Genomic DNA, 25638 nt, shown 5'->3' on the forward strand with positions numbered 1-25638 from the left:
CGCTTCTGTGAAAAAAATTGTATTGATAAACTGTCAGCGTAATTCTATACCAATATTAAAAAAATGAGCAGGACAACATGCGTTATTTCAAAGATGCCGTTGGTTCCTAAGAACGATATTCACTTAGGGCCTTGTTAGGCCTTCTGAAAAAATGAAACTGCTTCGTTTTTGTCGACAATGCATTAAATATCATTTAAATACATGGTGACTGTGTATCTGTAAAAAAAAAAAAATACGTAATTCTCTGGCCAATGTACTTTGATGTTTGAATTGCGTCACTTTTCCAATATCGTAAAGATTTATACAAAAGCTTCCAAACTTGTTGGCTATTTTAGTGAATTTTATATGATCGCAACATCTCATCAAAAATGTGCGATTATACAATAATAGAACCCTTTCTGAAGATTACAATTTTTTTTTTTCGGAATGAGGGGTACGCTCATATCTTGAATCTTTGCTGAAAGTACTCAAATAAACCAGTTTGTCTTTAAAATTCAAGAACATTGAAAAATCACAAAGCTTTTGTCCCAATACTTGGGCTCTCAGAGAAAACTTTTATATAGAAAATAAAAGCATTAATTATCTACTTTACATTCATGTTTGAAATTTCACATAGATTGTTAGTCAATAAAATTTTATTTTTACAGGACTATTTCATGCATTATGCATTAAGTGAACCTAGCTCTATATAGGGCGAAGCATCATTTGACCATTTGATCTAATTTAAAGAAAATTTAGAGCCGGTGGAAAAGTAAATTTTCGAGTAAAGAGTTGGTTTGTACGCAGCTAGGTTTAGGACTCTCATACTTACATCAGCCTATGCAATCTCTACCCAGAGTTATCGGTCCCGCTTCGCTCCACTAATACCTCTGTCAACGTCTAAAAAGTAGTACGGAAAACGGAGATACGTGGCCTTTATCACAGGAAGATTAACAAGCGTATTACCTTCATGTTTCTGTATATGTGTCAACACTTAAAGTTGTTTGTCTTTAAGAACTAAACCATGTTGATATTTGTCGGCCATGCTATTTTAATTTTCCAGGTTCTCCGTATCTGTATACATTAGTGATGCAATATCCCGCCGAGAAATAATCCCTTATAAGATACGCTGATACAGATACATCTTTTTCTAATTTTCATAAATAAACTTTTCTTAAAAATTCAAAGCTAAAATATATCACTTCTAATTTTTTAATTTATGATGCAATAGGTCAAAGTAAGTTTTGCCAAGAAGCTTGACATTTAGACGTTTACAGAGGTGTTGTAGCGGAGTGTAATACGCCCTCTGGTGAGAGATTGCAGTCTATGGGAAAACGATTATGATGTCACGTTAAAACTTTACAATTGAATCTCGACGAATAAAACCTTAAGTCTTTGCTCTACTCCTAATTTGTATTGTTTTAATGGACTTTTGAGATTGGACTTCATATTTCATTAGATATATGAAAAATGCATTGTCAGTTCACAATATTCATTTTCCTTAATACTTTTGTTCGATATATTCCAAGAAAAAGAATCCTGCCTTGTTCATACTATTAACGTTCTTTTTCTATTGGATCAAAATTCCGCGGATTCATAACATCCGTTAAATCCGTGGAATTACCACTATATCACTTAAATGTACTTCAAGTACACTTGGACAAATTTCCTCTGAAAATTTGTGACCTCATATATAGCGTAAATTAATACCACGCGGGAAAGCGTATTTCTACCGTATTTCTATGTATTATTAGAAAAGGACATTGATGGCTTACAACTAAATAAACTTTGTGATAAACGTGATGACTTCTTTTTTTTCTATCGTTTACGTCCCTTATTAATGTAGTAATAAACCATGATTATTATCATATGGAATTTATGACTGAAATATGTGGAGATAACGAACAGTATTCGAGCTCAAAAGTCCATTAAACATTACAACATAGGAGTAGAGCAAACATGGACCTCTAAGACATCAGAGGTGGGATCAGGTGCCATGGAGGAGTGATCATCCCCTGCCGACCGGTTACACTCGCTGTGTGCTCCTTGTCATGGTCGGGAAATAACGGAAAAATCCGTCGACAATTCAGTGTGTAAATAATGGCCTAACAAATAGTATGAAAAAAGTCAGTCAGCATTTGACTTAATGAAAGATTGTATTTGCTGACAAGGTCATTGTATCGACCATAGAACTTACGAAATGATAACTTTAAAAGAGACTGCTGATCTTCTTGTTTCATCAACTTGTTTGTCAATAATTTACCTCGTTTTAGAAATTGTTCTTTCGTAGAGCATGCTCTTGCGTATTGAATCAACTGAGAGATATATACCCCGTAAGCAGGTGATGAAGGTATATTGGTACATAAATAAGGGAAGTTGACGATTGAAAAGTTGAAGTCATCACGTTTATCATAAAGCTGTTTTTATTAGATTACCATTAACGCCTTTTTCTAATAAAATATCCAAATATGAAACGGATGTGTCAGACTCTGTGGCATCTTTTATCTCAAGCTCACCGGGATATATCAGGTCGACATAAGAATGGAAATAACCATTGTTAATGACAATACGTCGTCAATATATCTAAGTGTCGAGTTGAAGGCCACAGCAAGTGTTTTCTTCTTTTCACGTAAAAGATGTTGACTCTCATTTGATTTGAGAAGAAATTTCATATTCTAAGTAAGAACAATTTCCAAATCAAGTCAGGATACTGACAAAAAAGATGATAATAAAAGGATATCAACAATATCCTTTCAAGTGAACATTTCGCTTTATGGTCGATACAATGACCTTACATGCAAATACAATCTGGCATTAGGTCGAATAATGACACTGACATTTCACACAGATTTTCAGACAAATCGTTATTATGTCACCCCGAACGAAGTCGGGGCAGTTTATTTTCTACGCAAAGGCGTTATTTTTTCTTTGCTTTCTTTAACTGAAAAACGAATTGTTTCAGAAAATATCTGGCATTTTTCTGGGTTAATATTTATACTATGTTTGCACATACAGTTTCTCGGAAATTAATATTAAATAAATGATGTAGAGTTAGGGTATTGATGTTAATCTACATGTTTAAATTCCTCCATACCCCTTCTCCCGCATTACAGTTGTGTAGAATGTTTCACTATACCTAAAATAGAACCTTAGACATAGACCTTAGAAATAGAACCATAGACATTAAATATCAAGTACTTTACTTTATACAGAAAAAGATTCTTTTTCGAAGTTTGATTGCAATGAAAATGTACACAAGGAAAAAAATTAATTAAATGTAATACAGGGAATAATTGCCCCCTTCCTCCGAATACACCCCCCCCCCAAATACACCAAGCCAAGTAATTCCATGAAGCTGGTAAATAAAAAAAGTTAATGAATTGTTTTAACACCCCCCAAACGCACACATAAACACTCCAAACTCACAAAAAAAATCCGTAACAGAAATTTTTCGTTTTGAATCGTTTTTAGTATGATTAAATCTGTAAAATACAATAATTAAAAAGGGCGTCATGATATGAAATAAAAGTATTTGCTTGCACTCGCGAGTGCTAACAGCTGCATATGACAGTCTTTTTTATTGAAATATCAATGCTAGATTTCACGGTTGGGAATTTAAGTAAGAATTTAAATAAAAATAACTGACAGTATGATATTTATGGACCATTTCGAATCGTAACAGGCCTATCTATGTTTTTTAACTAGCCTAAACCAATTATCAACACATATATAGAATAATAAATTTAGATGCAAATCATCTGACTCAAAAACTTAAACTTATTGAGTCAGATGTTGTGCATCTAAACTTATTATTTTATATACGTGTTGATAATTGGCTTAGGCTAGTTAAAATACATAGATGTCAATATATTTTGTTTATCAAACTTTGATTAATATAACCGATGCTTACTATGTCTTAAATATTTGGTATGTTTGCATTGGGGTATTGTTAGTTAAGTTAGTTGGGTTTACATTTATTGATTAATAATGTTTAAAACCTCCATTTTCATCTCTTTTCTGAATCTTATATTGTGTAAGATTTGGATAGGCCTGTTACGATTCGAAATGGTCTTACTGTCAGTTATTTTTATTTAAATTCTTACTTAAATATTTTTGTTGATATGTTTCACTATTTCAACCTCTCAGGAGGAGGCACAATAAATTTGGAAGAATAACCATATTCAAAGACTGTAACTCCTCAGAAATCATTTATTTGTAAACTTAAAAATAAAACTCCAGTCTTTACACTAAAATATTTTAATTTTTCGTGTGCTCATTTTTTTCCATCAATTTCTTTAAAATATCATGTCTTCCATTTTAACATTACGTGGACGTAACGACTCAATGCTTAACATATATTTCTTGTTGATGATCGAATAAATAAAGGATACTCTATGTTTTTTAGTTGGATATGGAATTTATTCTACGAGTGGGACAGTTTATATATATATATATATATATATATATATATATATATATATATATATATATATATATATATATATATATATATATATATATATATATATATAAAGCACTAAAATGACCAAAGACACAAACAATAAAAAAAAATGCTTTACACACACACACACACACACACACACACACACACACACACACATATATATATATATACACGAGATCATAAGCAATCGGAAGAATCCTGTCTCATGAGTAAAATAAATTCCATATCCAACAACAAAATATTGAATTTGCTGTTTATTACATTTTCTTTGATTTTTTCTTTTGCCTCTGCGCTGTCATATACTGTGACGTCAAAGTTGAATGATTGAGACGTAACAACTTGAAAATATTGTAAACATGGACAAAATGTGGCAGTTTTAGTTTCTGCAAGAATGACATCTTTACTCTTTCTTATAACAGGCAATATAATGGTTTCTATTATATGCCTAACTGTGTATCACTCAATATTACTGTTCATGAAATCATGTGACTATGTGATCCGACTTTGCTGATCACAGCAATGTGGTTTTTTTAAAATCAATTTCACCCCTCTCTGAAACTGATGACGCAGTACACAGTATATATGAAGTTTTTCCTTGCGTGTTAAAAAAATTCTTGCAAAAATGTTTTCATAAATGGATAGGGTTGTATGATTCATTAAAAGAGTTTTCTTTTATTGTACTTTGCTTATTATAGTGGGGTATATTGTAAATTTATCATTATTACAGTAACTTGATAACAAGAGCCGAATCACATTTTGTTGACAGGCGCAGGATCATCAGATCAAACTATTGTGTATATATACAATAATATTTACATTTCCAAATATTTTTCCTTAAGATTCTTTGCAAATTAGAAAAAGTTCACGTTCTCATGAACTACCATTGAATGAGTAAGAATATTTCCATTGTTACGTATTGAAGTGAAAAGAGTAGTGCAAAATGTTTTTAAAAATGATGTGGCAAGTTACAGAAAAATAATGTAAATATAAGATATGAATTTAATTTTTGAGAATTGATGAGGTACATGAACTACTACAGTGCAGGAAACTAATTTTGTTACAGCATCGATGCTGATTTGAATGCTTCCTTTGCTTACTGATTTGAATGCTTCCTTTGCTTGCTGATTTAATGCTAGTAATCCTTATCCTGATGCTGTTTTATAATTAGGTCAATGCTACCGGAAGTAGCATCATGCTACCGGAAGTAGATAATGAAAGCAGCATTGCCGTTTAAAGCAATAAAAGTGCTTTTTACAATTATTTGCTCATAATATCTCACTATGTTTCAATAATGTGAATACTTTAAGCAATATTCTTTCTTTCTTTTTTAATTTTTTACTGAATTAAAACTCATTGATTTTCTGATGCTAGTAGGATAATGCTGATTTTATGTAGGTCAATGCTGGTTTTATCCTTTGCTTGCTGATGCTGATCCTGGTAATGCTGTTTTTTAAATGCTGATGCTGATGGTAGCTCGATCCTGATGCTACTAATGCTTATGTTGATGCTGGTTTATGTAACAAAATTAGTTCTCTGCACTGTAACGCGCTTCATGAAATATGCCGGCGTGAAGCGTCGTAGTTCATGTCCTCATGAATTCTCAAAAATTAAACTCACTTCTTTCTTTGCGACCGCGAAGTACACTCGAGTTAACTCATAATGAATTAAAAACCCTAACAATAATGTTAAGTTATAGAAAATGCAACAATTCAGTTTAAAAATCTAATGGATTCGAAACGTACTTCATTGTATAAAATGGCTAAATTACCACTTTACATATCTTTTTTGAAAAGACAAGCTTGTATATATTCTTACCTAACGAATCCAAATGACTCTCCTCTTCATTTCTTTTTAAAAGACCCTTATTATTCTTTTTATCTTCTTTCTCCCCATAGGTTTCCGTTCTTGAACTTTCAAGACCGTCTTCAATATTTCTTAAAAGTTCTAAAATTCTCTTTAAGATTCTATCGAAATCTGATTGTTGAAGAACCACAGTATTTCCACAATAATCCCTGTGAATCTCCATGATCCTATCAATGTTAGCTGCCATTGAGGTGTCTGATAAATCTGGTGATCTACCCCAGCCTCGTTTATGGGGTTTGATCAAACATATCCGTTGGAATAAGATATACATAAGAGGTAGATCTAATTTTTTGTAGCTTCCAGAGAACGATCCACTTATTGGATACAGCACACGCTTTTGTTCATCAGTTAGAAAAGGCAACAGTTGAATTTTAGAATGTTGGATCATTGATATAAAATCCTCTTCTAAAATGTGTTTTCGAAGAATTCTTCGAAACAGGTTTGCACAGGGTCCCGACAAAACATGTTGCACCTGGGTTCCAAAGGAATTTAAGGCTGCAATATAAATCATTCGAGTTTTTCAATGAAACATGTGGAGATAACGAACAGTATTCGAGCTCAAAGTCCATCAAAACAATACAAAATGGGAGCAGAGGAAACGCGGACCTCCAAAAACAGAGGTGGGTTTCAGGTGCCATGGAGAAGTGAACATCCTATGCCGACCGGTCACAACCGCCGTGTGCTCCTTGTAATGATCGGGATATCACGGAAAAATCCGTCGACATTTCAGTGTGTAAATAACGGCCTAACAATTAGATAGGATGAAAAAGTCAGTCAGCATTTGACTTAATGATATATTGTATTTGCTGTCAAGGTTATTGTATCATCCATAGAACCTACGAAATGATGATTATTTACACACTGAATTGTCAACGGATTTTTCCATTATTTCGAGATTATGATAAGGAGCGGGTGTGACCGGTGGGCAGGGGATGCTAACTCCTCCATGGCACCGGATCCCACCTCTAATGTTTTGGAGGTCCGTGTTTGCTCTGCTCCTAATGCCTCCTATTTTGTATTGTTTAATGGACTTTTGAGCTTGAATACTGTTAGTTATCTCCATATATTTCACACAAAAGCTTAATTTGACGATTGATTGCAATTTTATAGGGCCTATCACGATGCCAGTTTAGTAATCTAATCTTGCATCCTTCTATGCTATCTATATAAGAATCTACATGTAGTTTTTCTTAACAAAATGTTAAAAAACTGTTATTGTAGCTTACCTCCTAAATTCTTCTCTTTCTCAAACCTACCCTCAGTCTCTGCATCTCTTGTGTCTCTTTCATTTGCAATAGATTTATTTGTGGACCCACAAAGAGAGTCTTTATTCCCTGAAAGTTGTAAACTTAATTAAAGAGTTGAACATTATCTTATTCTTGTAAACAACAAGAATAGCTCTTTTAAAAAGCTTTTCCGTCTTTAGCAACAACCTTAAACGTAAACTGACACACACCTATCAGACCGTATTATTTTTGAGTAATGTAGATCTTGGTTTTGTACTTCTTCAACAGCTACTTTACAGACATTATTCATACCATATAAATGAAGGGAAAAAAATAAACAAATATTTCAATGTTTGGATGAAGAAAAGATCTTTCTGTTAATCATGAAAATATACAATAAAAAACTCAGTAAAAGTTGCTTTTAAAAAATAAAATATCACTTTTCATTTACTGCAATTTTTCTTTGTTCGTTTTGTCCATTACTTTAAGATTGAAAACCTTGAAAAATTGTTAAATCGTACGAAAATGAGATCACCAGAAAATTATCTCCCTTGTGTAGAACAGCATTTAAACCAATGAAATAATTGAAAATTTTCAGATCATGCATTTTCTACCAATCACAGATGAGAGGAAGTGCACAGTCCGAGGACTGTAAAATAATTCCAATGAAGACGGTAATAAGAATATTTCTACACCAGCATATGACGATGTAAAATATGCCGACTGACCAGACTTTTCGGGCATTACTTGACTTCGTGGGTCCATGGCAAAATCTGCGATACAATATAACTTCACAGTACGCAATATGACCTGAATTACGCAGCTGATTAAGTACAAGTACGTTTATCTTATGGGAAACACATTAATTTTAACAAGCACCTGTGCTAATAAAAGAAAAGATGATGATAGGAAACAGCGCCCAAAATAATAGATCCGGTCTACAAAAGAGGTCTAAGAAAGCCTACATAATTAAAGAAATGCTGGTTTTAATAAGATTATGGAAATTTATAAAATATGGAGATAACGAACAGTATTCGAGCTCAAAAGTCCATTAAACATTACAAAATAAGAGCAGAGCAAACACGGACCTCTAAGACATCAGAGGTGGGATCAGGTGCCATGGAGGAGTGAGCATCCCCTGCCCACCGGTCACACCCGCCGTGTGCTCCTTGTCATGACCGGGAATTAACGGAAAAATCCGTCGACAATTCAGTGTGTAAATAATGGCCTACATGTAACAATTAGTATGAAAAAAGTCAGTCAGCATTTGACTTAATGATAGATTGTATTTGCTGACAATGTCATTTGCAAACTTATAAGTAGCTTGCTTCAGTTTAAAAATTGATCGTACTCCGTGCATTCTCTTGCATTATCGTGAATCAATTCGGAGTGAGAAACCCCATATCATAGTGGAGTGTTAGTACAAAAATATTTGAAAGTTATATTAGAAAACCTAAAGGCATCCTGTTTTTTTACATATTAATGTCTTTATTCAGTGAAACACCCACACATATGGTAGAGTCAGTGATTTCTTTTACTTTTAGTCCTTATGATAAAGCTAGTACATTTATGAACACAAATGAAGATTATTAATTGACAAAATACTGTATATATATATATATATATATATATATATATATATATATATATATATATATATATATATATATATATATATATATATATATATATATATATATATATATATATATATATATATAAAACTTTATATTGATTTTTTTTCTTCCTTTTCAACTTAAAATTGTTTAAATACATTTTGTTTTAATTGAATTTTTAAAAAACGTGAGCTTATACTTGTATAGATTTTCAAAGTAAGTTATCCAACATATTTAGTTAAAAGTACTTAGTTAAGGTTGTTTTAAAAGGTTTTATTTTTTATGGTGATTTTTAGCAATTAATTAAGGAACCAATTCAGATCTGAAAACTCACAACAAACCCCATTTTCGTTAGAAAGCTGAAAAATCGTCATCCCTTAAACTGTGTCATTGCATACCCTTATTCAATTTTTATGGGTATTTAATATGAAACATATTTTACCTGGTTCTGTAATCTCGATACAGTCTCCATCAATGTAAATTTTGTCAATTTTATAGTCTGCTAATATTCTCAATTCATTTGGTGTTTTCCTTGAAAGAAGCTGTGCCAGTTTCCTTTCAACCTCTATGACAATAAAGAAACTGGTTTCCGGAAGTATGCTGACGACTTCTATATATTTTGGATCACATTCTACGATGGCCGCCACGGTTTCAATCAAGAAATCCAATTCTGTAAAGTTTTCTATGTCATCCAACACATGTAATTTGACTCTTTTACACCCATCTGTCAAAGCAGATTGATACTGATAACACATAACATTCTATGACACAAAATATAAATTAAATTTGAAGAAAGAATTCTTCCGTATGATTTGCAAGTCATAAAGTGCCCCTACATTTCTTATTATTTTTCTATGGAGAGGATACAGTGAAATGTGAAAATAACAAACGGCAATCTTAAGTCAAAATTCCATTTAAACAATACATATATGGAGCAGAGCAAACATGGACTTCTGATAACTGGATGGGATCAGTTGTCATGGAGGAGTGAGCTTTCTCTGTCAACAAGTCACACCCACCCTGGCCATTCCATATCATGATCAGTTACACACTACACTGATTCAGGACATTACATTACTCCGTTAAATGTTTACCAGGCATATTTTTTATATATATCTTAAATCCACTTTGTTGAGTAACATAAATTCGGAAGGCCATGCAAGTTGATGAATCGATGAGTTGCAATAATGGTCACAAAATTTTTCGTCGTGTTTTATGTGACTGTTGTCTCATTAAGAAATTGCCTGTTGTAAAAATGTACATGAAAATAACACTGTTGTATTTACCAGCATGTTTTTCCTCTTGAAAATAACACAATCTCTCCTTTCTACTGGTGGCGTAATCAATACATTTCTTTTCTAGATCTGGTCTCTCAATGATCCTCATTAGGTACTGCATAGTAATCACATCTCGATCCGTAAAAATCTTCTTATATTTCAGAAGATTGACAAGATCTGTGATGCTGTTCAAACTGTTGAGAGTTTCCTTATCCACTGAAACTATCTCTGAAAATTTTAATTAGCGTATCACTGAGGTAGTAGAAGAAAATGATTTTTCTTTAAGCGTGACTGAAGAAGCCATAAAGTATGTCTATTTAAAATTTTTATGCCTTCGTAATCGATGTTTCGGGGGTATATAATTTTTGCCCAGTCCGTCCATCTGTCTATTTTTCTGATTGTCCGCAAAACTTAAACATTGCCCATAACTTTTGATTGGTTGGAACTATGGCTCTCAGATTTCACATGTGTATTTCTTGTGACAAGTCCTTTCTTTGGGTACCAACGTATTTGACCTCTTGACCTTGGAGTTTGACCCAATTTTGCAAGAATTTACCTAACTTTTAACCTTGACCATAACTTTTGAACAGTTTATGCTAGGGCTTTCATGCTTCACATGTGTATTTATTGTGATAAAAACCATTCTATGGATATGAATGTGTTTGACTTTTTGACCTTGACCTTTGAGTTTGCCCACTTTCAAAAAAAAACTTTAACCTTGGACACAACTTTTTAACAGTTGGTACTAAGTGTTCATATTTCACAGGTATATTCCATGTGACAAGGCCTTCCCCTGGATACCAAAAAATTTTGAATTTTTGACCTTGGAGTTTGGCCTACCTATGAAAATAATTAACTTTTGCTAAAATTTTGAACATTTGGTGCTAGGGCTTTAATATTTCACGTGTGTATTTCTTATAACAATGCATTCATCTGGGTAGCTTTCATTTGACCCTTTGACCTTAAGATTGGAGTTTGAACCACATTTAAAAAAAACTTTAACTTGGCCATAACTTTTTAATGGTAAGTGCTTATGCTTTTATATATCAAGGGTGTATTTATTGAGAACAAGTCCTTTCTTTGGGTAACAATATTTTTCATCCATTGACCTTGTAGTTTGACTTGCATTTGAGAAACTTCGACCTTTGCCAAAAGTTGTCACACGCGGGCATCAGTGTTTCACATACATATCTTGTTTTTTATGTTTTGTTACCTTTTAAGGAGTCCTTTAGAATGCTCATTTCTGACTTTGTTATTCCTTTGATCAAAGATAGTCGCAAATTGTTAAATCTTATCTTAGCTCCCTTGTCCTTGTAAATTGCAAGACTGAGACCTGAAATTTAATATATATATATATATATATATATATATATATATATATATATATATATATATATATATATATATATATATATATATATATATATATATATATATATATTAAATTTATATATATATGGAGAAAAAAATGTTATTATATAATAAATGAAAAGCTGAAGATAACGAACAGTGTCTGATGAGGCTGTAGATTAATAGAATCATTCATTACTACGAGTGTGGGATAGTGAAATTCCACCAAGGGGACAAGATTCACGGTCTAGGACGAGGCTTTGCCGAGTCCTAGACCGTGAATCTTGGCCCCGAGGTGGAATTTCACTATTCCCACACGAGTATGTAATGAATGATTATTTTTCTCGCATTATTTTATCCAAAATAATGGCCTGTCAATGACGTCGCCATGATAGGGCTAAAAATATATTCTTTTAATTTTCCATCTAATTAAAAATCTAAATACACCAACGGAGAGAGCGTACCTGAAAATGGTTTACACATAGTGTAAACTGATAAAATGAATTTCAGTACATGTAAATTAATTAGATAGATAAAAACTGGGAATTAAAAAACTTATCTATCCGATAGCGTACACATTCATTCAAGAAGAATCCTTCCGCGATCTAAAATTAGTGCCATTTAAAAAGTGAATATACGACAATATTTTGAATGAAAATAAGTTTATCTTAATAAGTTAAATGACAACATTTTAAGTATATGTAATATTTTTTAACATTGTTACAATTTCTTTATATAAAGACGGAATGTTTACGTTATCGTTCGCGGCGTAGTAATACACAGTGTAAGACAGAAAAATCTCACAGTGCTGTCTCACACCGGACAAGTCAATCTTACACTGGTGATTATGCGAGAAACAATGGTATCATATAATCAAGAAAGTGAACTTAAAACAACTGTTAACTTTACATGTACAGAATGATGAAAAACTAGATGAATCAGTGTTACGCGAATGCGAGTTTTATTATTTTTTCTTAAATGTACTGGATCTGTAAGTGATGTACATTAATCGAGGGAGATAGCAGAAACAACTCATTATCTTCTGATATGAGTGACTCAAGTGACCTAATACTGCACTGTTACGATCTACATCTGCAAAATTTTATTTTCAAAACCCTGTTTACACTTTTAATTCGGTTAGCTTTTAGGTCTAACAACAGCGTACTCATGACTTGAATTCTGTTCAAAAACAGTGGAAGGAGGAAAACGAAAGAAAATGTAATGAACAAAGAATTCAATGTTTTGCATTTGGCATTTCTTTCCTAGTACTCAAGAAAATATTTTTTTTAAATGTAACATATCAAAGTACGTGTATAAAATATTGAATATCCTCTATTAATTTCACTTACCATTCAAACATTCATTTGCATTTTCCTCTGTTAATCGTTTTTCTTCCAGAACCTCTAAAAATACTCAAAAAATAACAAAGTTTAGGAAATTCTTAGTGTTTTTGATAAAAAAAAAAAAGGTTCTGTCTTTTTGATAAATATGTATTTCCCTATTTACATGGGCGTTTTAATGAGCTATTGATAGCTTTGTCACTATTTTTCTTCCGAAGTTAAAAGTTTTATAGCCATATGCAGCAGTTAAATTGTGCAATTAAATTATCAGAGATTTTTTGTGATAACAAGTATAATTTTTATCAACGAAGCAATTTTTTAGTACTGCTCATCATGTAATATAGTTAAGGCTGATGATAAGACTTGTCATATGATGTGTCAGTCACAAGATTTTAGCAAAAGAGCGGTATAAAGGTCATCTTTGAATTTCAATATTGAAAAGGCATCAGCAAGTTTAACTTCTAACTTTAGTTTATTAATATTTTTTACAACCCTTTGTAGTTTGTGAAAATTGCTGCGATGCTATATAGTTTCTACTTTTAAATTGCTGAATCTTTGCTGGTCAACATTTCATTTTGAACGGTGGGCTGGCACACTTAGGAAAAAATCTGGCCTCGAAAATGTTTAAAATAATTATGAATAAAGTTATTTAAACATAGTAATCAAAGATTAAAGAACTCAACTCAAGAAACATTTTTTAAGTAAGGCAAAGTTACACTGGAATGCGTCGCTCCAAAAACCTTAACGTGGTCACCCATATGTAAAATGTAGGTCAAATCCAGCATATGAAGCAACTCCTGTAGTGTGAATCGATAACTGTATCATCAATGCAAAGTTGGTTTCTTAATAACGGATCTGCTGCAAAAACTTTAACCTGATCACTCATCCCAAAAAATGCAGGTCAAATCCAACAATTCCAGTAGTGTGCATCCTTAGTAGTTTCACCTGTTCAAGTTTGGTCAACATGGGCTGATATTTACTTTTGAATTAACCTGCTCAAAAAACTTTACCTGGTCACTCGGCCGGAAAATGTAGGTCAAATTCAGGATGCAAAACAGGTTCAGTAATGTCCTTAAAAGAAGAATCCTTGCATGTTTGCTTTAAATTGGCTTATAGAAAGAATGAACATGATCCAGACATTTTAATCTGGTCACTCGTCCAGTAAATGAAGGCATTTTAATTACTTGGAAATGAGAGACCTGTCCCAAAACTTTAATTTGGCCATTCATAAGCTAAATTTGCAGCATCTGAAATCCGGTACAATGAAACATACTAAAAGCATTGTCCATTCGTCTCTGATGCGTCATATAGGGCGTAGAAGTTCTTGAAAAATAAAACTGTTCCAAAAACGTTAACCTTGGATGTTTACACCGACACCAATGATTTTTCACAAGCTCCCCAAACTTAATTTAGGTGAGCTAAAAAGACATCGCATCCAAGTTACATGTAATAGCAAAAAAATATATTCTATTTTACTATGAAATACATTTTTCATTGTACCACTTGACCCCCCCTCTCTCTCTCTCTCTCTCATAATCGTCACAGAAGCTCAGTCGGTAGAGGGCTCGCTCCTTGATCGGAAGGTGTTTCAATCACGACTGCGACTGACCTAAGTCGATAAAAAAATAGGTACATGTAGCAACTCTTCCTCCGCCAAGCGCACGACACTTTGAAGTTGTGGGTCTTTTGGATGAGACCTTAAAAATCGAGGCCCCGTGTCATGGCAGGCGTTCCCATAATAAAGAAGCCTCACTGCTCACTGGCCCTGAGTGCCGAGTAAAGGTCTCAATTTGAAGCCCTTCACCGGTATATGGTGAAGTCTTTATATGAGAGAAAAATTCTCGAAACGTGAAACATTCAATCTCTCTCTCTCTCTCTCTCTCTCTCTCTCTCTCTCTCTCTCTCTCTCTCTCTGCAATGAAATATATGGAGATAATGGAGATAACGAACAGTATTCAAGCTCAAAAGTCCATTCACACAAATCAGGAGCAGAGGAAACAAGGGTCTCTTAAACATCAGAGGTGTGATCAGGTGCCATGGAGGAGTGAGCATCCCCTGCCCACCGGTCACACCCGCCGTGTGCTCCATGGCATGATTGTCATGATTGGGAAATGACGGTAAAATCCGTCCACAATTCAGTCTATAAATAATGGCCTAACAATTAGTATGAAAAACATCCGTCAGCATTTGACTTACACTACTGTAATGATTTTCCCCTTAGATTCCAAAAAATCCCCTGACTTTCCCCTGTCTGTCCCTGACATTTTCCTGTCTCCCCCTGACTTTCTCCTATGATCCCCTGTCGTTGTCCCTGACTACCCCGTCTACTCCCTGACGTCCCCTGACTTTGCCCCTGTTACCACTGTCTAACCCCTGATGTCCCCTGACATTTTCTGACGTCCCTGTCAACTCCCTGATGTCCCCTGACTAAGCCCCTGACCACCCTGTCAATTCCCTGTCGTCCCCTGACATTCATTTTGACCCAGAAAAGGGGTTAAAATATGTTTTTGTTGCTATTTACTTGTGAGAAAAACGTTACTCTTGGCAATTGTTAAATTTTGTGAAAATATATATTTAGTCAATTGTTATTTGTTTGAAGATCTTGAGTAATTTATTTCTTAATATGATTGTATTTGATTGTGTTAGTGTAGTACATTTAGCTTTTAGATAAATTTTAAGGAGAATAAATGCCATTTACTTTGAAAAGAATGAATTACAAATTTATTGCGTCTTGTCATGAATGGCAAGTAAATATATCTATATTTATTTGTATGTTAATCTATATATCCACATTTATTTATTTGTTTTATTTATTTATTTACTGACTAATTCATTAATTAAATCTTTTCATATATTTCTTTTTAGATATATTTTCTTTATTGAATTATTAGTTGATTGATTAATGTTATATATTTATTTAGTTTTTAATTCATTTTATTTTTAATTAATTAATTAATTCTATTTTATTCAATTTATTTGTGAGTTTCGCATAAACAGTCGAAAGGTAAAAGAAAATATGGTTCAAAGTATCTTTTAAGCATATTTACATTTCTTTTAATTCTTTTAATTTCACGATGGGTATCAAAATAATTGTCTTCTTACACACAATCTGAATTCGGAATTTGTTTTATTGCATCTTTTACATTGGTAAAAAAAAATAGAAATGTTCCTCGAAAACTGTACGGTTGTGAAAGTAATCCTGAGCTGTTGATAGTTGCCAGTGACTCTGGGTACACAGACCGGACACCTATTGTTCTTTTGACTGACCACTACACACTGTTTATTCTGTGGCACTCTGCAGGTGTTATTTCTTTCACAACCGTGACAAGTTTTTGAGGAAATTTTTGTTTTACCAAAGTAAAAAGGAACAATAAAACAAATTCCAGATTCAGATTGTGCGTAATGAAACGATGATTTTGATACCCATCATGAAATTAAAAGAATTAAAAATAATTTGAATATGCTTAAAAAATTATTTGAAGCAAATTTGTTTTACCCGGAGACTGTTTATGAATAACTACACAAATTGAATTAAATAAAAATTAATCAATAAATTAAAATAAAGGAAATAAATGAAATAAAATAAAATAAATAAGAAATTTAAATAAATTAATTTATCTATGAAAAATTAAATAAAACAAATATGTAAAAATAAATTTGATGGATAAAATTAATAAATGAATGAAAAAATAAATAGGTAAATAAACGGACAAAGAAATAAACAAAAATGATACATCAATAAATTAAATTCAATTAAATTAATAAATTTACTCAAGATACTTCAAGCAAATAATTACATACAAAATCAATATTCTTATTTATTTTTTTACTTATTTATTTGTATATTTTTCTATTTATTTATTTTTTATCTATCTGTTTATCTATTTATTTATTTAATCTATTCATCTTTTTCTTTTAAATATTTGTTTTATTAAATTATTAATTAATTAATGTTATTTCCTTATTTATTTATTTTGTTATTCATTTTATTCTAATTAATTAATTTTTTTTTTAAATTCCTATTTATTTGTGTAGTTCCCCATAAACAGTCTTATGGAAAAACAAACGACGCTTCAAACTATTTTAAGGCATATTTACATTTCTTTTAATTCTTTTAATTTCATGATGGGTATAAAAAAAATCGTCTTATTACACACAATCTGAATTCGGAATTTGTTTTATTGCTTTTACTTTGTTACAAAAAATAGAAATGTTCCTCGAAAACTGTACGGTTGTGAAAGTAATTCTGAGCTGTTGATAGTTGACCAGTGACTCTGGGTACACAGACCGGACACCTATTGTTCTTTTGACTGACCAATATACACTGTTTATTCTGTGGCAGCACGACCCTATCCACTCTGCAGGTGTTATTTCTTTCACAACCGTGACAAGTTTTATAGGAAATTTTTGTTTTACCAAAATAAAAGTGAACAATAAAACAAATTCCAGATTCAGATTGTGCGTAATTAGACGATGATTTTGATACCCATCATGAAATTAGAAGAATTAAAAGTAATTTGAATATGCTTAAAAAAGAGTTTGAAGCAAATTTGTTTTACCCGGACACTGTATATGAAGAACTACACAAATTGAATTAAATTTAATTAATCAATAAATTAAACTAATTGAATTGAATAAAATAAAATAAATAAAAAAAAATTTAAATAAATCCATTTGTTTATTGATAATTAAATAAAACAAATTAGTTAAAATAAATTAAATAGATAGATTGAATAAAAAATTAAATATATAAAAGAAAAAAAGAATAGATAAATAAGCAGACAAATTGATAAATAAACAGATACATGAATTAATAAAATCAATAAACAAATAAATAAATAAATAAACAGATAAATAATGGCATTTATCCTTATTAAGATTTATCTGAAAAGCTAGTAACAATCAATAAAATAATATTTTGAAAGAATTCGCTAAAGATATTTCAAACAGAAAAACTAATGATTAAATCTACATTTTCACAAAACTTGAAAATTGCTAGGAGTAAGGTATCGATTTTCTCACAAGTAAATAGCAACAAAAACATATTTTAACCCCTTTTCTGGGTCAAAATGAATGTCAGGGGACGACAGGGAATTGACAGGGTGGTCAGAGGCTTAGTCAGGGGACATCAGGGAGTTGACAGGGACGTCAGGGAATGTCAGGGGACATCAGGGGTTAGACAGTGGTAACAGGGGCAAAGTCAGGGGACGTCAGGGAGTAGACAGGGTAGTCAGGGACAACGACAGGGGATCATAGGAGAAAGTCAGGGGGAGACGGGAAAATGTCAGGGACAGACAGGGGAAAGTCAGGGGATTTTTTGGAATCTAAGGGGGAAATCATTACAGTAGTGTTAATGATAAATTGTATTTGCCGACAGGGTAATTGAATTAACCATAGAACTTACGAAATAATGACTTTAAATAAGGCCAAAATAAAAAGTACCTTTGTTTCCCCTAACGCGACCGACCCACTTAAATCGTGCCGACTGAAAAGTTTTTTTTAATAAAATTTTCCAAATTTTTTTTTATTGTTTATCAACTTTATAAAATACAATTTCATCAAAATCCGTTTTTATCAGAACGGTAGCTTTTGTTTTACTCTCATTTGGCGCCCACAGCATGTGGCCACACAGGGTTAGTTCGTGTTATAAAACAACGGCGATGTATCAGTCTTAATATATATCTTTAACTTATTAGAATCCTAAAGTCTTGAAACATTTTGTGAATTAAATGTACCATGACTAAGGAGTGTTAAGATGGTATTTGCAAATGTGTCTTCTAAAATTAACGTACATAGTAAGCATGGAAAAGCCTGTCTCATGAGCAAATGAGGGGCCCACTTTGTGTTTGCACTGATGCATATCAATAAATTTCACTGCATTTCATTCGTTTCGATCTAATTATCACTTCATGTATGGTTCTATTTTTACAATATAGGACCATAGGAGTTGTAAATATGTCTTTGTATAATTATTTTATCTTGATGAATATAATTCAGATTTCGTTTCTTTATTTCTTTTATTTATGGGGTAAACTTCGTGACTATAACATTAGATATATGAACCTTTAATCATTTTAGATATGGTTTGGTTGAATTAAATATTGTTTATACAGGTACATGTACACTCTTTTCAAATAGTGTTGAAATCTTTAAAATTGGCTTATGGTACGGCTTCCTGAGACGTCCAGTGTATTTTACTTTAGTTAGGCCCTTGAAAATAGGTTGTTTCTTTGCCTTAAAATACCTTTAAAAATTGTTATATCGACAACATTTGAACACCTGCCTGTTGGAGGGCTCCTAATTTAGACTTTTTCTCGGCACTTATGGCCATTGATCATGAAGCATCAATAAGGGATCTTTTCCGTGCCAACATCTACATGTATACTGCAACACTGCATGGAACTACGTTTTTTACGGTCTCATTCCACTGACCAGTCTCCACGTCCCTCGTCGGGACATGTGACTTAGAAAAAAAGCTCCTGATTTACGTCTTGACTCCAAAACGAAACACTACAATTACTGCGCCAGACCCTTGACATTTTGTCTGTGTAAGCACTCGAAGATGATAATAGGTTTGAAAAAATATACTCGGATGGCAGATGGTTGAGTATTTGGGAATCTTGTCTTTTTTGTAAAAATTCAATTTCAATAAATTTATGCTGACCTGAGATATTTCACAAGTTCAAATGAATAATATTTGTGAATTAATTTACCACAAATGTTACTTTTAAATTTCATTTGTATGATATTCGGTTAAAAAATTGGTTTCTTTTGTTCTTTCTTATTTATAAAGATATCATTTAATTTTTCAGAATGTATTTCCGAAACTGCTGTCAGAAAAAAAAATAATTTACCTACCTACCTACCCAACTTGAAATTTTAGGGCCGGGTTAGGGGAAACAAAGATATTTTTAATGATGGCCTAAACTGCAATATCTTTATATGCAGAGAGAGAGAGAGAGAGAGAGAGAGAGAGGTACTTGAATTTTAATATATAATATGTCAAGTGATTTACTATTATACCTATTCGTGTCGGAATAACTTAAGACAGAATTGATTGTTGATGTAGTTTTATGCTTTTCTAAAGAATTTCATTTTGTGGTGTATTTTAAAATTGGGGGGTTTTTTTTGGAGTTTTTTGGAGGTATAAGTACATTCCGACTCCCGTTTGTAGCCTTAAACGTGCTGCATTTTCCCTGTCCCTCTTTGATGCTTTACAGCACTAGGTACCATGCCTAAACCTTTTTTCCGAAAGCACAGATATCTATGATATTAAGCATAATTTCATTTTAATACTTGACTAGTAACAACCTGTATTCCTATATTTTTGATAAAATTTAAGCAGTCGACGGCTACTCTTCAACATACCTTGACTAGTAACAACCTTGATACCAAGAAAATTTGTGACTTCTATTCTATATGTTTCCAAATTCTTTGAGCTGTATTCATTGACAACCAGCAGCGGATTAGGTAGAGTAGTTGTGGTTCCTTTATAGGATTCTTCGTGTAAATTTATTGGTCGGAATTCATCATCCGGATTCATCTTTGCCTTCCACTCTACCTTAAAGGCATCCGGAATGGATTTAATGGCTGCTTGCAGCTTGAAAGCTCCATTTTCTACGTCTTTTTCCCTCATTAACAGTTTAACACTTGGTTCGGCTGAAAATATTTCATAAGTTATAATTATGAAATCTTTTATTACCTAATGATTTTTCATATTTTTTATTTTAAATAAAAAGATCTTGAAAATAAGGCATTTGTAAAAAGAAATCCATATAGATGCATATGTAAACCTTTGAATTCCTCTTGTGACCATACCTCATGATTTGAATAAATCTGAATCTAAATACGTGAGGGTTAACATTGTTAAGAATGCTCTTTCTAATTTTAAGAGAAAAGATTTTTTCTATACATTCCCATGTAAAACTTTTATCCCATTTTTAGGTTTTAACCTATCCCTGGGGACCATCGACTTTGGACTAATTCTTATACATTTCCCCTTGAAAGAGATCATAGCACTTCATTTGCAATATTTTAATCTCCTTTACCCAATAATGCGTTACGGCAAATTTGATTGAATTCTACCTTGTGGTTCTGGAGAAGAAATGAAAACGACAAAAGCTTACAAACAAAAGACGGACGCCAAGCAATCTTTGATCAGACAAGCCTACTTGAACCTTAGCTAAGCTGAGCTAAAAAATACCTAGAGTCACTTGTTCGCTCTGCGTTGTTCCAACATAATTGGATGCACTGCATTGATATATGCCAGCATCAGAAGCATTCACGTTGGTGATTTTAAGTGATGGGTTGCCAATTTCACCTCCTGTGTATTTTCCTTCACTACTTAAAATATCTATTTCATGGTTTCCTTTAGTCCACACTAATCCTGTCAACGGATGAGAGCTATCACAGAGAACTTTGCAGATGAAGGTTACGCTCTGTTCAAGGAAATCAGTGTCATGGTTCATTATCACATTTGGTGGAGCTGTGAATATGAATAGAATTTCTTTGTATTCATTGTATGTGTAATACACAGTCAAAAATACAAGAAAAAGTAATGTGTTAATGATTTGGAAAGTACATGTAAAATCCTATGTAACTTAAACTTTCAAATTAATTTTGAATTTCTAATCCCCCAGAAAATATGTGTTACTGTTTAAACAAATAAAAATCGTGCAGAAAAACTTACTTCCCACAATGTTGAGAAATGTACTGCAACTGGATTTGCCAACCCTGTTTTTTACTACAAGTCGATAAAAAAGACTGTCTTCAAATGTCGTATCATTTATGATTAACTTTGAGTCAGTTGGATCCAGTGAGCTCCCAGAATATTTTGGGCTAGTAAAATCAATTATTTTAAATTTTTCCGAGTTCAGATCCATATATTTGCTCTTTTGCCATTCTACACACTCAGGCGGTGGACATGCCTGTATGACTGGTTCAAAAACAGCAACTGAGCCATAAGGAACTTCAACTTCCTTGGGCATTGTTAGTGCTGGTAAATCTAAAATAGTGAAAGAAGCATATTCTTTCTGCCATTTTTCTAACAGTGAAATATATAAATTTAATTCCTGGTCTAATAATTATTATGAAACCGAAAACAGCCAAAAACATTAAAGAGATATTCACAATCCCGTCCAGCCTTAAATTGTCAAATGTTCTCAGATTTTAAAACTTTCAATTTCTTTTCTGATGCTTTATTATTAAGGTTTCTTAAGATATATACAATGTCATCGCCTGAAGGTGCTCATCTCACAAAAACTGATACATGAATTACTGCTGCTCATTTAAAAAAAAATGACGTTAAATTGAATCATGTTCAGAATGTATAACGTCTCTAATTTTGTCTTTTTTCTATTTCTCTCTCATGTACCTCCCATAACCTCTCTCTCTCTCTCTCTCTCTCTCTCTCTCTCAAACACACACACACACACACACACACACACACACACACACACACACACACACATGAATCGTACCTCCATTCACTGTCAATTGCTTGGAATTGCTCGGGATTTTCATGTGTGTCCCGTTGTTTTCTCGGGAAATGACGGCTCTATATTCTCCCTCGTCTTCTTTTGATACGTTTGATATCACTAAACACCTACTGGAACTGCCCCTATACTTCTCTTTACTTGTGTCGAGTTGTTCTGTTATATTTCCCTGTATTTTCTCCCACATGATTGGCCAGTTATTGGAGGGTGAACATCTGTCTAATACAGCTTCAAAGTAGGTCTTTTCGCCAAAGAAAATTTCATCGTTTCCATGTATTGTTATTGAAAGACCACCTGTTTGGTAAACCATAGCTAATATAAATTGAAGGACTAATCAAAGCTAATATAAAAATATTGGAATTAAGTAGAGAATATTGAGTATAACGTAGTCTTTTCATCACACTTACCATTAACGTCATTCTCCTTTACAATATGCAGAATTCCTTCTAAAATGATTTTGTATTTTTCCATATCCTCGAAACCAAAGTCACTCTTTTCTATGGTTGCCAGTTTCTTTCCGTAGTCAACTGAGATTCCTTTTCTTTTAAGAAACGTTTGCATCCTCTGGAATATCTGTTCTAAATTCTGCCATTTTGCTGTAAAAACGACATCTTCTACACTGGAAGAATCCAAATGTGCAAACATCTCGTTTCTAAACACCCTGAGGCGTTCGATGTCATCTCCGACTTGCAAATCTGTTAATGAAGGTGTTTTACCCCAATCCTGAGTTGGCTTTAATTGTGGACACAGGTTTCGTATGAGTGTATATAACAAAGACACATCAAATTTGTTATAGTCAGGTACAGCAGTAGGAGACGGACAACAAAGTCTCTTTTGTTCTGGCCTCAGTTTGTGTCTCCCGGTCATCAATTCTGGGCTAGATGTTATGGATTTAGGCAAGTCTTTTGGTTTAATCTCACACCTCAAAATGTCCGCTAAAATTACTTTGATCTCGTCCACACTAGCTATTCCCATACGAGTGAAGTTCAGTTGATCACCAGCTAGAATATTTGATGCCATTGTTAAGAAAAGTAAACTTTCCAACAAATCTTCACTATTTTTTCGTCCTCCTCACATCTTTTCTCCCCCTCATGATTGAAATGAATGAAAAAGATTCCTAAAAATATTATATCAAAAGATGAAATGATAAATTACACTGGTGGTTCGAGGTGTCTATATTTTTGATGTGGTCAGGATTCTTTCCATTACTGGATTTATGAGATTGATCGCTTCTTATAAATTATCAATAAAAACATTAGCAAGAGGCACACAGGCCTAGGCGATCACCTGTACTTCATGGATTTTTCAATCAGTTAGGTCCACCTAAATTCCCTGACAAAACTTTCCTAGAGTTAACTATATTTAATACTTTGATTTACTATGAAACTCTTTACGCTGGAACTTTTTTGAAGAATTAGACCCTAAATATATCATAAAATACCACAGATCAATAGGAGAGTCGGGGGTCCGTCCTTCCTGGACTCTACAGACTTATTACGTGTATATACTGAATCAAATTAAAAATACTTTGGACCCCCTAGAAAACGAGGAACATGAAATAGTTTTTTTTTTCACATTTGGGAATGAACTTTACATTTATTTTTTGGTTTTTTTTTCTGTTTTTGTTTGTTTCTTTCGTTTTGTTTTTTTATTGCTTGTCAAGAAATTTTCTTGGTTTGATACGTTCAGGAAAAAAGTTTTTTGTTTTTTTTTTTTTTTTAATTTTTATTTCTTTATTTATTTATTTATTTATTTATTTATTTATTTATTTATTTATTTATTTATTTATTTATTTATTTTTTGCTTGTCAAGAAATTTCAGTCTAGGTTGGAAAGAACTGCACAAGCTAACTCCCGATTCCCACCTACATTTTACATACACATTTAATTCGATATTAACAGCATTTCAGTTATTAAAACCTGTTTGAATGGATTATTCATTTTAAAACCAGCGTTGAAAACTTAATTGCTTTTATTTACAACTCTTTCCATAAGGGGGTAGAAAGTTTTATCCATTGAAATAAGGTTTTGAAACATCACCAGTTTTACAAATACGCATGGAAATGGATGAATGACCTCTAAACGTTTCCATATGATTAAATTATGTTTAATCCAACGTATGATATTGTTATTTACCATAATTTACACACTGAATTGTCGATGGATTTTTCCGTTATTTCCCGATAATGACAAGGGTGTGACAGGTCGGCAAGGGATGCTCACTCCTCCATGGCACCTGATCCCACCTCTGATGTTTGGAGGTCCGTGTTTGCTCTGCTCCTATTTTGTATTGTTTAATGGACTTTTGAGCTTGAATACTGTTCGTTATCTCCATATATTTCATTGATAAAATGCTCTTTTCATATGTTATCTCATTTGAAATTGGTTATAAAATGACCATGCATTTTTGCTGTTTTTTTATCTGTAAATATAACCCCCCCCCCCCATGAAACAACAAAAGCTTTGGTATGAATTTGTGAAATAACAACTCACAATACCTGTAGAAAGGAATTTCTGTTTAGCTGGGGGGGGGGGATATTTTAAGAATATTTCCGTTTTCCATTGATTTCTATAGTGAAAAACACAAGTTTTACAAAAATTACAGAGTTCCATGAAAATTCAGATACTAATCTATATAAATATGAAAAATCATTCAAATATCTTAACTTCTGAGGTAGGTGGTAGATCAATACATGTACTATCGTTCGCAGTTCTTAAGTGGGGTGCCCCCCTCCCCCGAAAAAATCCCTGGCTCCGAGCCTGCACCATGAAATTCGGATATTTTTTTTCCCTAAAACAAAAGATGTATAATTTGGTTCAGTCATTGTAGAGAAGAAACTGAATTTTTACATAAGTTAAAGGAAACGTCGGGTCTAGAATAACTTTTTGATATTTCATTTATTTAATGGTCATTAATGAATTTTACCTGATACTGACATTATAAAGTTAATTATAAAGTAATAAGACACCAAAGTTATGAGTGAACTGACTGCTGGAGGCTGCCATGTTGAGAGATAATGTTATCTCGC

At 32.7% G+C, this 25638-nt stretch overlaps 1 protein-coding gene across 1 annotated transcript; it reads right to left on the bottom strand.

The window, feature by feature from the left end:
• Positions 1-6034: 6034 nt before the first annotated feature.
• Positions 6035-23694, bottom strand: LOC133179911 (uncharacterized). The gene is made up of 12 exons (XM_061314588.1): positions 23018-23694; positions 22596-22904; positions 21806-22120; positions 21320-21601; positions 20485-20775; positions 13126-13179; positions 11640-11759; positions 10436-10654; positions 9592-9873; positions 7534-7641; positions 6260-6802; positions 6035-6117 (listed from the first exon to the last, which is right to left on the bottom strand). Exons 1-12 carry the CDS (start codon positions 23628-23630, stop codon positions 6035-6037), a joined length of 3219 nt encoding a protein of 1072 aa, XP_061170572.1. The 5' UTR covers positions 23631-23694.
• Between the last annotated feature and the right edge of the window lie 1944 nt (positions 23695-25638).

This window comes from Saccostrea echinata, unplaced genomic scaffold (genome assembly GCF_033153115.1).
Source record: "Saccostrea echinata isolate AGI-Se365-2 ecotype Australia unplaced genomic scaffold, CSIRO_AGI_Sech_v1 ptg000005l, whole genome shotgun sequence".
NCBI classification, from domain to species: domain Eukaryota; kingdom Metazoa; phylum Mollusca; class Bivalvia; order Ostreida; family Ostreidae; genus Saccostrea; species Saccostrea echinata.

What these genes read in the sequence shown, in the direction of transcription:
- LOC133179911 (XM_061314588.1), bottom strand. Translation starts at nt 23,630, where the DNA reads ATGGCATCAAATATTCTAGCTGGTGATCAACTGAACTTCACTCGTATG. An exon ending in ATTTCTCAACATTGTGGGAA is followed by an intron (nt 21,602 to 21,805) that starts GTAAGTTTTTCT and finishes TCATATTCACAG; the next exon opens with CTCCACCAAATGTGATAATG. An exon ending in TGCAAATGAATGTTTGAATG is followed by an intron (nt 11,760 to 13,125) that starts GTAAGTGAAATT and finishes ATTAAATTTCAG; the next exon opens with GTCTCAGTCTTGCAATTTAC.